The sequence below is a fragment of the Dipodomys merriami genome, unplaced genomic scaffold (assembly GCF_024711535.1).
Source record: "Dipodomys merriami isolate MVZ:Mamm:240054 unplaced genomic scaffold, mDipMer1.0.p SCAF_4, whole genome shotgun sequence".
Lineage (NCBI taxonomy): Eukaryota > Metazoa > Chordata > Mammalia > Rodentia > Heteromyidae > Dipodomys > Dipodomys merriami.
The window spans coordinates 63734400-63748161 of record NW_027205603.1 but is presented as its reverse complement, the minus strand read 5'-3'; the positions used below and the strand labels follow the sequence as shown (position 1 = coordinate 63748161).

Below are 13762 nucleotides of genomic sequence, written 5' to 3'. Positions count from 1 at the left end.
GTATATTCCACTGTTGCATTTTTTCACCCTTTTTCCTTGGATTCTGTGACCTTTTCGCATGTGAATACACCATATGTAAGATAAAAAATACAGAGTCATCAGAAAAAAACAAATTAAGAAAAAAGTCCTTTGTTTCCATATCTTTGGAGTTTGTTTCAGTATGTATATTATTTTATATTCAGAGAAGAGGTGCTTGAGTATTACACCTTTGTGATTCTCTCCTAAGACAATTTTCTTTGGGTCTCACTCTGTGTGAGTATCTAAATTCCTGTCTAAATTTCATATACCGGTGTGTTTTAGATCTAATGTTCACATATCAGTTTGTCTCTCTGATCTTGGCTTATGTCAGTTAACACGATTTGTTCTAGTTCCATCCATTTACCTGCAAATGACATTATTTTATTTTTTTCTAATGGCTATGTAAAATTCCATTGTACCACATATTTTGGATCCACTCATCTATTGTGGGGCATCTTGGCTGTTTCCATTTCTTGGCTCTTGTGAATAGTGTGGCAATGAATATGGATGTGCCAAGGAGTGGTATGGCTACATCTAAGGGAAAATCTATGTTTAGTTTTCGTAGGAACCTTCAGACTGCTTTCCAGAGTGGTTATACTAGTTTACATTCTCACCAGCAGTGCAGTAGGGTTCCTTTTCCCCCACACTACCACCAGCATTTGTTATTGTTAGAATTCAAAATGTTGGGCAATCTAACTGGGGTAAAATGATATCTCAGAGTTGTTTTGATTTGCATTTCCTTTATAGCCAGGGATGATGAACATTTTCTCATGTGTTTCTTTGCTAATCTTAGACCTCTTCTGAGAAGTCTCTTCTTATTTCCCTTGCCCATTTAGCAATTGGTATATTAAGTTTGGGAGGGGTTAGTTTTTTGAGCTCCTTTTTTATATTGGATATTAGGCCTTTGTATGATGTATTACTATGTAATGACCTTCCATGTTTCGTCATACTTATTCTAATGAAAAGTCAAATTTGTGAGACATCAATATGTCTACTCCTGCCTTTATGTACAGTGCATTTGCATGAAAGATCTTTTTCTATACCTTCACTCAGAGTTAGTTTTTTTTTTTTTTTTGGGTCCGGTTATGGGCCTGAACTCTGGGCCTAGGTGCTGTCCCTCAGCTCTTCAGCTCAAGGCTAGTGCTCTGCCACTTGAGCCATAATGCCACTTCTGGCTTTTTTTTCTGCTTATATGGTACCAAGGAATTGAACCCAGGGCCTCATGCATGCAAGGCAGGTGCTCTACCACTGAGCCACCTTCCCAGCCTTCAGAGTTAGTTTTTAATCTTTGACTGTAAGGTGAATCTCTTGGAGGCAACGAATGGGTTGATCTTGTTTTTTGATCCAATCTGCTGTTCTTTTTCTTTTGGCTGGGGAATTGAGTCCATTAACATTTAGAATTATTAAAGAGACATATGTCAAGTTTCCTGCCATTTTTTTGATTTCCTATATTTTGCTTCTTTCCTTCTTCTGTACTTACCGAAATTCATCCTCCGGTGATTTTTATCTAATATGTTTCCTTTATTTTGATGATTTTGTTCAGATTTTATACTTCCCTTTAGTATTCTTTGTAATGCTGGTTTAGTGTTTATGAATTCCATTAATTTTTCTTTGATATGTAAGGTTTTAGTTTCACTGTCAAATGTAAAGTAAGCTTTTTTGGGTATACCAGTTTGGGTTAAAATTTGTTGATCTTCAGAGCTTGGATTATACCATTCCAGAGTCTCCTTGTCTTGCATTTGGGTGGAGAGATCTGCAATGATTCTGCTTTTCTTTTCATTGTAATATAGCTCCTTCTTTGACTTTTCAGCATTTAAAATCAATTCCTTGGGGCTGGGAATGTGGCTTAGTGGTAGAGTGCTTGCCTAATATGCATGAAGCCCTGAATTCAATTCCTCAGTGCCATATAAACAGAAAAAGCCAGAAATAGCACTGTGGTAGAGTATTAGCTTTGAGCAAAAGAAGCTCAGAGACAGTGCCTTGGCCCTGAGTTCAAGCCCCAGGATGGCAAGAAATAAAATCAATTTCTTGCTTTTCATCTAATGTTTTTACTATGGTGTGTGTAGGAGTGTTCCTTTTTGGTTCCTGTCTATGGGGAGTTCAGTATGTTTCTGGATGTTGCAGTCTCACGTTGCTGGTCTGTGTTACTGTCTGCTCTGGCCAGGTCCGGCACTGTGGAACCTTTCTGTGTCTGGATGCTGAAGTCTTGCTGGTTGGCTTATGGTTGTTTTTTAAAATGTCAGATGATTAGTCTTGCTGATAGGACATTGCTTTTAAAAATTTTTTCTGATATACAATATCTTTCTCCTTGCTTTTTAGCATCTTCCTTCTTTTATTTCTATCTCTACTCGACTTAATTTTTCCCCCAGTACCTTTTAACCATTGTTTCCTATTATTTCTCAATAGCATCTGTCCTGTGGACAATTTCTATTGTCTCTCTCATTGCTTACCTTGCTTCTGAACAATATCGAAGGAATTATGCAACCTCAAAGATTATTATTTTAAATTTCATTTTTCATAGATCTCCCACCAACTTATAGAGGAGTGTGTGTGTGTGTGTGTGTGTGTGTGTGTGTGTGTGTGTGTGTGTGTCTATGTCTATGTGTCTGTGTCTGTTAATACTGAGGCTTGAACTCAGAGCCTTGTGATCTAGCTTGGCCATTTTGCTCAAGCCTAAACTTCTAGCCTTTTGTTGGTCATTGTAAATTAGAGTCTCACGGACTTTTTGGCCCAGGCCTGCTTTGAACAACAACCCTCAGATTTTAGACCCCTTAGTAGGAAGATTACAAGCATGAGCTACTGCAGCCCAGATATGTTCTAGCCCAATCTATTTTATCTGTGACTCTGCTTATTATTATTTCCTCCTGTTACAATAGCATAGATATTCTCAGCACCTTTGAGGCAGTCTCTTACACATGTACTTTTGTAATCCATTCCTTTCACCTTTTTCAGAGAATTTTTTTTGTTGTTGTTGGTCATGGGACTTGAACTTGGGGCCTGGGTGCTGTCTCTGAGTAGTTTTGCTCAAGGCTAGTGCTCTACTACTTTGAGTCATAGTACCACTTCTGAGTTTCTGGTGGTTAATTGGAGGTAAGAACTTCACAGACTTTCCTGCCCGGATTGACTTTGAACTATGATCCGAAAATCCCAGTCTCGTGAGTAGCAAGGATTGCAGGTGTGAGGAACCAGCACCCTGCTAGGGAAATTTTTTTATTTATTATCTCTTTCTGTTCTCTTTCATTTTTTAGTGATCCCATATTTTTCTAATTTATCTCCAAAAAGCATTTTACTTGTTTAATTCCTATTATCTTGCTTTGTCATCTTTTACAAACTCATATCTAAAATAACTTTTCCAGAAACCCAGGTTTACAGTGATCAATGAATATTGTCTCTTCTTCACTTACCATTGTCTCAAAACCATTTCTGCCTCTTGGTATTATCACTGAAAATTTCCTCAATTAAGTCTAGAAATTGTGTGTGTGTGTGTGTGTGTGTGTGTGTGTGTGTGTGTGTGTGTGTGTGTCCTGATGCTTGAACTCAGGGCCTGGGTGGTGTTCTTGAAAGTGTGTGTGTGTGTGTGTGTGTGTGTATGTGTGTGTGTGTGTGTGTGTGTGTGTGTGTGTGTGTGTGTGTGTGTGTGTGTGTGTGTGTGTGTCCTGATGCTTGAACTCAGGGTCTGGGTGCTGTTCTTGAGTTTCTTTTGTTCAAAGTTAGCACTCTACCACTTGAACCGGAGCTCCATTTCTGGCTTTTTGTTTGTTTTGTTTTGGTTTTGGGTAGTTTATTGAAAAGTCTCTCATACTTGCTCAGGCTGGCTTCCAGCTGTGATCCTCAGGTCTCAATCTCCTTAGTAGGATTTTAGGTGTGTGCCACCAGCACCAGTTAATAATATACATAAAATAGCATATCCTTTTTTTTTACTTTTGCTGAGCACTAATCATTTTGAGATTTTCCCAGGATCTTTATTACATCAGCAGTTTTGCATGTTTTATGACCAGTTGGCTGACATTTGTTGTATTTCTTTGTCTTTTTTTTGTTGCTCTAATAAGGTTATTGTGAAGATTTGTGTTTTTGATGTATTTTTTCATTTTAATTAAGCAAATACCTAGGAGTAGAATAGTTGGATTGCATGATAAGTATATATTTAATTTTTCAGAAGTGCTAACCTATTTTTTAAAGTAGTTAATTTTGTGTTTCTAGCTGCCATATATGAAAGATCTTGTTCCTTGCCCTTGCTAACACTTGATATTGTTAATCCTTAATTTTACTCCTTTTTCTGAGTGTGTAGTGTTAGCTTAATTGTTATTTCTTGATAACTAATGGTATTGAATGTCTTTTCATATGTGTATAAAACATTTGTTGTGTATCTTTGGTTACCTGATGCTCAGGCCTTTTTAAAAGTTTTTTAAGTTTTAAGTTTTTCTATCTCCTTGTTTTCAGTGTATATGTCCTTAGATATGCCTCAAGTTTCTTGTCTCCTACTTTTTTTCCCCTTCCCATCCCTTCCCCTCTCCATCCCCCCACCCCACACCCCCCTACTGTCTTAGTGTTTTGATTACTTGGTATGTCTTTTACATGGTTTTGTTTGTCTTCACTGTGAAGTCTTTTCACTAGAGAATGCTAGTAATTTAATGATAGTAATTTAATGATTATAAAGATAGGAAGATAAATAAAAAGGAACTAGTAAGAAACCTCTTACATTATATTTCTCACCACATTTTAATGTTTTGCGGCTTCATTTTACATCTCTAATATTACCTGTCTACATTATCTATTCTTGGTATAATAATTGTTATACTTTTTGTTTTGACTTTAATCCTCATACTAAAGATCTAAAAGCATACTCACAGTTTTTGTAGTGTATTTACTATGTTAGAGCATTATAAATTTATACAGTTAATGTTACCAGTGAGTTTAATATCTTTGATATTCACTTATTAGCATCTTTTTCAGTTTAAAGACCCCCTTTGCTATTTCTTGGTGATAAAATTCTTTCAGCTTTGTATGTTGGAAGAATGTCTTTATTTTTTCTTCATTTCCTGAAAAGAACATTATTGGTTGGTCTCTGTATCTATGTAACTATATATCTATCTGTTTGTATGTATGATGTTATGATGTATCTAGTCTCTGTGTGTGTGTGTATGTGCGCGTGTGTGCGCGTGTGTGCGTGTGTGAAACTGGTGCTTTCAACCCCAGGGGGAAATTGAGAATATATTCATTTTTTATGGTTATGTTGGAAACATGATGACCAAGGCTTGGGTGGAAACCATTAATTTTATACTTTAAAAAAAATATTGTTTGGTCCCTCCCCCCCCCCCCCCAGGGTTTGAAATCAGGGCCTTAAGCTCACTCAACTTGGCTTGCTCAGCTGACATTCTGCCACTTGATGTATGCCTCTAGCTTGACTTTTTATTGGTTATTTTTGGAGATGATGTCTTTCCACTGTGCTGCCTATAGTGGGTTCACACTTCAAGCCTATGAATTTTGGTCTCCTGGGTAGTTAGGAGTACAGAAATGAACCATCAGCCTTTGGCTTATTTTATTTTTGAACCATATGATTATATTGCCTACTAGAAATAGATAAAAAATAAAAGATCTTAAGGAAAATATTTTTCTTCTTTTTCTTATCAGCAAACTAAAAAAGCTGAGTGAAGACAGTTTGACTAAGCAGCCTGAAGAAGTTTTTGATGTATTAGAGAAGCTTGGAGAAGGGTAAGTACAAAAAATATTAAATTAGCCTTTATATAGTGACAGACTATCTAAAGTAATTTTTCAACTCAAGTATGTTTACTAGAATTGAATACTTATACCAGTTGAACTTGGCCCATTAATCTGAAGTTTTAAAGATTAGATAAATGATTCTACATGTGGTAATTTTGTCTTCCAAAGAAGTAGACTATATATGTTGTGTGTGTGTGTGTGTGTGTATGTGTGTGTGTGTGTGTGTGTGTGTGTGAGTACGCGTGTGCTTCTAAATAGTTTTCAGGAAGTTTGTCTTGTGTTCTCATTAGTAAGCTTGAATGATTTTGACTTTGTTAGGCAAATAACATTGGACCACTCTTTAGTATCTTAAGCCCATTGTATTTAGGAAAAGGTAAGTAGTAGATGTGAATTGAGCTTGAAATCTTATCTCTTTCTTTTATTTACCTGTGTGGTCTTTTTCTTGAGAAATAGTGAAAGGAACATTTGGGGAGACCTTGGAATTGTAACTCCCGAAAAACTATTTGGCTAGAGATTCCCTTAATCTCTACCTTTGGGGTTAGAGTAGGGGGTTTCAGCTGTTTTTAAGTACTATGAACAGAAGTGGGACTTGATATTCTGGCTCTTTTTAATCTATCTTTCATACTGCTAATTTCTTTTTATATCTTCTTAATGCTGCATTTGAGTTGACAAACCGTAAGTGTCTCTTTCATTCCTAAGAAAACTCAACTTGTTTTGTATTAACTTTTCATGACTTTATTTATACTTGAAGCACTAAAACGAATTCACTAACTTTTGTTTACTTTTATTTTTATCATTTAAAGAGTGATTTAATCTAGAAAACACTGCACAAACAGTTCGGTACCCTCTGTCTAATAGTTATGGCATTAGATAAGAAAGGATAACATCTTTTTCTGTCTGTTTTTAGGTCTTATGGAAGTGTATTTAAAGCAATCCATAAAGAATCTGGCCAAGTTGTTGCAATTAAACAAGTGCCTGTTGAGTCAGATCTTCAGGAAATAATCAAAGAAATTTCTATAATGCAGCAATGTGACAGGTAGGAGATTTAATTTTTCTTCATTTGGATGAATTTTTATTAATAATATAATAAAATGCATTAGTTTGTCATTCCTTTAGTCTGGTTTTTTTTTTTTTTTTTTTTTTTTGGGTCCGGTCCTGGGGCCTGAACTCTGGGCCTGGGCGCTGTCCCTTAGCTCTTCAGCTCAAGGCTAGAGCTCTACCACTTGACCTACAGTGCCGCTTCCGGCTTTTTTTTTTCTTCTGCTTATGTGGTGCTGAGGAGTCGAACCCAGGGCCTCATGCATGCAAGGCAAGCGCTCTACCACTGAGCCACCTTCCCAGCCCCTAGTTTTTCTTTTTTTTGTTTGGATTGAAAGTCTGATCCTTTGAGGAAAGCAAAGACAGCTTTGTAGTATGTCTTTTGGATTTATCGCTCTTTGTTTCTAAAGGAGAAAGTGACATTGTAGCATATAGGAATATAGAGTGAAGAAAATACTCAAAATATTCCTATTTTTAGGACAAATTTATTTGTGAGAATAAGAATGCAGGGCCTGGGCTGGGAAGATGGCTCAGTGGTAGAGCGCTTGCCTTGCATGCCTCAGGCCCAGGGTTCGATTCCTCAGCACCACATAAGCAAAAAGAAAAAAGCCTGAAGTGGCGCTGTGGCTCAAGTGGTAGAGCGCTAGCCTTGAGCTGAAGAGCTGAAGGACAGCGCTCAGGCCCAGAGTTCAGGTCCCACGACCAGACCCCCCCCCCCCCCCGCAAAAAAAAAAAAAAAAAAAGAATGCAGGGCCTCCCAGATGCCCCTCAGTAGATGAATGGATCAAGAAAATGTGATACACACACACACACAAAAACACACAGGAACACACACGAACTCTATGCCTACATCAGAAAGAATGACACCGCCCCATTTGTTAGGAAATGGAAAGACTAGGAAAAATTATATTACGTGAAGTAATCCAGACCCGAAGAAACATAGGTTCCATGGTTTCCCTTATTTGCAATAACTAGTATATGTCTAGGGCAAGCAGAAAAGGTCAAAAGCTATGGACATGTGACCATATAAGGTGATACTAAACGAAATGAACTTCAAGATAGGGACACAAGAGGTTTATCTTTCTTGCTGTTGTTTTTAGTGTACTTATAATGTATTATGTGATTTTTTTGTTTCTTTTGTATGTTCTTCCCCCATGTTATAGTCTCTGTTTTCACTGTATTTGATTCCGGTGCTCTGCATCTTGTATATACATTTTTCTAATTTGGGGAGGGGAAGGGAAATAACAACATGCTGAAAAAAGGATACAGGTTGACCCATTGTAACAATGAGATGTATAAGACACTATGTTGAAAATGAACTTTACAACTTTGGAGGTAATGAGGTGGGGTGAGGGGAGGGAGGAGTTGGGGAAGTGGGGAGGGAAGGGATGGTAGGGGAAAAACAAAGGAGGAGGCAGCAGTGTTCAATTGGAAATGTACTCATTACCTTACTCAAGTAACTGTAACCCCTCTGTATAGTATCTTTACAATAAAAAATATATGTGTGTGTGTGTGTGTATATTTATATGTGTGTATGTGTTTGTATATATAATTATTTTTTACCAGAATATTCTGAGACCAAAATGAAAGAAAAAAAACCCTCTATTTTTTGGATTATTGACATGTTGTATTGAGTATTAATATTTGACTGAAAGCAAAATTCTTTTGATTCAATTTTAAAATGTTTTAGTTAAAGGAAAATATTTTCATTTGTTTCTTATGTTAAATAGTAAGTTCTTGCCAAAATGAAGTATTATTTTCCTTGGGAATCACTCAGAACATTTGGGCCTCCTTTGGTTTGTAATCCTGTTAAATGTCATCCATGAAATAAAGCCTAATTATACACAGTTGGTGAACTCTAGATATAGACAGTTCAATATACAATAGAAGTTTAGTCATTAAGTTACTTATTCAAACATTATGAAATGTTGCAAACACTTTGTATTGAGATTAAGAAAAAAATTTCTTGGCAATTAACTAAATTTAATTGTCTATATTTTTCTTTAGCCCTTATGTTGTAAAGTACTATGGCAGTTATTTTAAGAACACAGACCTTTGGATTGTTATGGAGTACTGTGGAGCTGGCTCTGTCTCAGACATAATTAGATTACGAAACAAGACAGTAAGTATTTTAAAATTGTTTTACTAATCTGATTTCTAAAGATTCTTACTTTAGAATCTAACTAGGTAGTATTTTGTTACAAAGAAAATATTGATGTGAAAAAAGAAAATTATTTAAGCACTGTAAGGGGATCTAGCAAGAGGTGTGAGAACCAGACACATTTTTCTGCAGCAGATGTAATTATGATTGTTTCCTAGGATAACTTTTGGTAAGTCACTGTGGTACTACCATGACATTCCTCTTCTTTATTTGGAATCATTGTATGTGTGTGTTTTATTAATATGAGTTCAATAAATTATGACAAAAAGTTTGTAACATTCAAGGAATGTACTTACCTTAAATTTTCTGTATTTTAATTTATGACTGGCAAATAGTTGAAGGTGTGTGAAAGTGATAACACTAGATTATTTGCATTCATTTTTATTCTTGTGATTTTAGTAAAATATATTAATTAAAGCTTTTGTAATTATGTTTTTATCCTTAGAGGAACTGTTAACAAAATAGTTTACCCCCGTAGGAGGGGGGGAAGGATTGAGTGGGGGGGAGGGGGGAGTCTGGGAAGGGGGGTGAAGGGTAGACAAAGGAGGAGGCTGCAATGCTTGGTAAGAAATGTATGCATTATCTTGCCCATGTAATTGTAACCCCTCTGTACAGTATGTTCACAAATAAAATAAAATTAAAAAAAAATAGTTTACCCCGTAATGTATGTAGTTTATCACACATTTCCTAAGGACTAAAGGGACTTTTTTATTTGTGAGGGGCTAAGATTAATGAGTAAAGTAATTTGTGAATCTGTAGAACAATAATTTAATTCCATAAGATAATTGCACTGCTTCCGTAAAACCCATCCAGAAAAAATATTTAACTACTTGAGTAAATTTGTGGTTAACCAGAATCATTTAAAAGTTTGATTGGGGAAATTCATTGTAAGTTTATTCTTCTAACTTTTTTTTCTGTTAGAGAAAATAAATGATGTAACTCTCGTAAGAGGAAGGGAGACAAGTTAAAATAATTCCTGTTTTGACAGGATGGATGAAGTGACCTGTGACACGTTCATTGCATATTTTAGAAATTCTATGCTTAACTAGCATTTATGTAAATCAAGTGGCACTTGCTTGGCAGAACAATACTTTTATTGAAAATAATTTATACTCCAGTTAGAAGTGTTTTAAAATTATTTCAAGGCTAAATTCAGCATGTATGTTATTTAAAGTGAGTGATCAAGTAAGAATATAAACTCAACATACATGAGGTAGAAAATTTTTTTTAAAATATCTGTTTTCATAGATTTTTAATGCCACTTTGAGTACCTAGGGATTTGATCCAAGAAATTTATTTCTTGTTGCCAATAATTACAAATTGTGAATATATATTACATTATATGTATATCTATACATATATTTAAGATATTGAGGTGTGAACCCACACCCTGGTATTTGCTAATCAGGTGTTCTACTACCTTTAGCCACATCTTCACCCCTCGTTCTTACATTTTACTCAGAAATTCCATTGACCAATTCCAACAGAAAGATTTTTAGCCACTCATATTCCTTAGAAGACAAAATCTACTGAGTGTGTTGAGAAGTCTACATTTGAAACTATCTACTTGTTTTCACTTGTTGTGGGGTAGCAGGAGAAGAATCTCATTTCCATATATGAAAATGATCCAGAGTAGCAAAAGAGGTTGATCAAGAACTGTGTTTAACCTTGATTACAACTCCTTTAAGATCTCAAGAATATCAGTGACTTTCTTTTCCAGCCTGAGGGGCATATTGACATTTATTTATTATAGAGACTGTCATTATGTTGAGGTTGATGATATAAGGATATGGTTCATTATCTCTTTTATCTATGTTTATTTATTTAGTTATTTTGCTGGTCCTGGGGCTTGAACTCTGGGCCTGGGCTCAGGCTCTGGCCCTGCGCTTCTTTTTCTCAATGCTAGCTAGCCTCTACTACTTTGAGCCATAGCACCACTTCTGGGTTTTTCTGAGTAATATATTCAATAAGAGTCTCAGGGACTTTCCTGCCCTGGCTGGCTTTGAACTTCAATCCCCGGATCTTAGCTTTCTGAGTAGTTAGGATTACAGGCCTGAGCCATCAGTGCCTCTCTCATTATCCCTTTTATTTATTTTATTTATTATTATTATTATTATTATTATTATTATTATTATTTTTTGGGTCCGGTCGTGGGGTCTGTACTTTGGGCCTGGGCGCTATCCCTCAGCTCTTCAGCTCAAGGCTAGCGCTCTACCACTTGAGCCACAGCCCCACTTCCGGCTTTTTTCTTTTTGCTTATGTGGTGCTGAGGAATCAAACCCAGGGCCTCAGGCATGTAAGGCAGCTCTACCACTGAGCTACTTTCCCAGCTCCTTATTATCCCTTTTAAAAACACTCAGATATTGCATATATTTGATTATTTTATGAAAATGTTTACTGGCTTGAATTTGAGGGACATAGCTGTTACTAATTGGCTTGTTTTAAAATATGTGACTAGGGGCTGGGAAGATGGCTCAGTGGTAGAGCGCTTGCCTTGCATGTCTGAGGCCCTGGGTTCAATTCCTCAGCACCACATAAGCAAAAAATGAAAAAAGCCAGAAGTGGCGCTGTGGCTCAAGTGGTAGAGCGCTAGCCTTGAGCTGAAGAGCTGAGGGACAGCGCCCAGGCCCAGAGTTCAGGCCCGACAACCAGACTCAAAAAATAAAAAAATAAAATATGTGACTAGTAAAACACTGATCATTTATTAAACAGTTGGAAGACTCATTGTAGTAGTTCTTTTCATGGTCATAAAATAGTCTTTTTTCAACTGCTTTTATGGCTTCTAAGCTCTTTTACTTCTTGTAATATGCTTTGTTGTTTCTTTAATGTGTATTTGTAATCATATATATAAGTACACAATGCACAGGAGTTATGTTTTATATTGCCCATGTTTATATTTACCCATGCACTTATGCTTTTTATTGCTTTTTAGTCCTTTTTCATTTCCTACTTGTCTGAAGAGCATCTTTTATATTTCCTTACATACAAGGTAGTCATAAAATCTTATTTTTTTCTTTTATGCAAAAGTATTTCACTTTTTCTTTCCTTTTATATGTGGTTTTGGAGATCAAACTCAGGGCCTCAATCATGCTTAGAAAAATTTACCACTGAACTATACCCCTACCTCTTCATTTTTGAACCATATGTTTGCTGGGTACAGAATTTTTGTGTGAAATTTTCCTTTACCGTTTCATAATCATCTATCAGCTTCCATTGTCTCTGCTAAGATTTTGCTGTTACTTCTTTGAAATAATATTTATGTTTCCCTTTAGGTGCTTTTAAGAATTTACCTTAGGGGGCTGGGAAGGTGGCTCAGTGCTTCCCTTATATGCATAAGGCCCTGGGTTAGAGTCTTTAGCATCACATAAGCAGAAAAAGCCGGAAGTGGTGCTGTGGCACAAGTGGTAGAGCACTGGAGCACTAGCCTTGAACTTAAGAGCTCAGGGACAGCACCCAGGCCCAGAGTTTAGGCCCCATGACTGACCAAAAAAAAAAAAAAAAAAAGATTTTATTTTAGCATTCAGAAACCTTATTATATTATTATTTTGACTTCTTATTGAGTATTTTACTGTGTCAATGTTCATTATTTATAGCCATCTGATTTATAAAATATTGTTTTTAAGAAAATCAACAAAATCTATAATCCAAGAATAACAATATAATTAGGTCCTGTTTCTTCCACAAATCAGAAGCTGTACTTTGATATACCTTCTTGTAGTTTTCTTGGTATTTATCCTTTGTGAGGTTCTTATCATACCATGTTTCTGACATTTAATGATTTGAAAAACTTTTAGTTATGATTATGATTATTATTATTTTTTTGGGTCTGGTCGTGGACCTGAACTCTGGGCCTGGGCGCTGTCCCTCAGCCGTTCAGCTCAAGGCTAGCGCTCTACCACTTGAGCCACAGCACCACTTCTGGCTTTTTTTCTTTTTGCTTATGTGGTGCTGGGGAATCGAACCCAGGGCCTCATGTATGCAAGGCAAGCGCTCTACCACTGAGCCACCTTCCCAGCCCACTTTCAGCTATTATTAAATAGTGTTTAGTAGTTTTTTTTTTCTTTACATAATCTCTTCTGGGGATCTCTGGTTTAGTTTTTCCCTCATCTTTGTGTGTTCTTTTTATTTATTTTTTCCTTTCTGTTTCAATTTGTGTATTTTCTTGGGATAGATCTTGTAGTATACTGGTTCTCACTACTGTGTGTAGCCTGCTTTTACATTCATTACACTTTAAATTTTAGTTACTGAAGTTTTAGATTCTAGAATTTTCATTTTATTTATTCCTTTAATTGCTCACTTTTCATTGACTGATTCATGTTATCTACTAAACCCAGGGCCATGTACATACTAGTATATCATACCTAACAGTTCCTACTGATTCTAGAAGTATATAGTTTTTTAAAAAAAATTACCAGTCTTTTATTTCATTGGACATAGTTGCAGTTTTGTCTGAGATCTTCAGTATCTCCGCTCCTTGGAGGTCTGGTTCATTAATGTCAACTTCACAAACATTGGTTTACTCCTTGCCTACATTGCCTTTTACTATCATACTGCTTTATCTAATATAGCCCTTGAAATAACTTTTCCTCTGATTATATCCATTAAAATGAAGTTGTATATGCTGTGCAGATGTATAAAACTGTATTATAACTTTAGCTTTTATAATAAATAAATAAATAAACAAATAAACTAAGCTGGGTGTCAGTGGTTCAAGCTTGTAAGCTCAAGCTGAGACTAGTGGATTGCTATTCAAGACCATGCAGAAAAACCTGTGAGACTCCAAAATAACCAGCAAAAGGCTAACTAGAGAAAGGATTCAGGCTG

General features: G+C 36.1%; 1 protein-coding gene across 3 annotated transcripts in view; it reads left to right on the top strand.

Moving 5' to 3' along the window:
* Stk3 (serine/threonine kinase 3) overlaps window positions 1-13762 on the top strand; it is a 223748-nt gene that overhangs the window by 13067 nt on the left and 196919 nt on the right. For 2 of the 3 annotated variants that reach the window (XM_069991124.1, XM_069991125.1), the window contains exons 2-4: window positions 5650-5730; window positions 6647-6775; window positions 8785-8899. In XM_069991124.1, coding sequence (XP_069847225.1) covers window positions 5650-5730; window positions 6647-6775; window positions 8785-8899 — 325 coding nt within the window. Of the gene's footprint in view, window positions 1-5649; window positions 5731-6646; window positions 6776-8784; window positions 8900-13762 lie in introns of those variants that run through there. The other variant, XM_069991126.1, reaches the window with a different exon arrangement.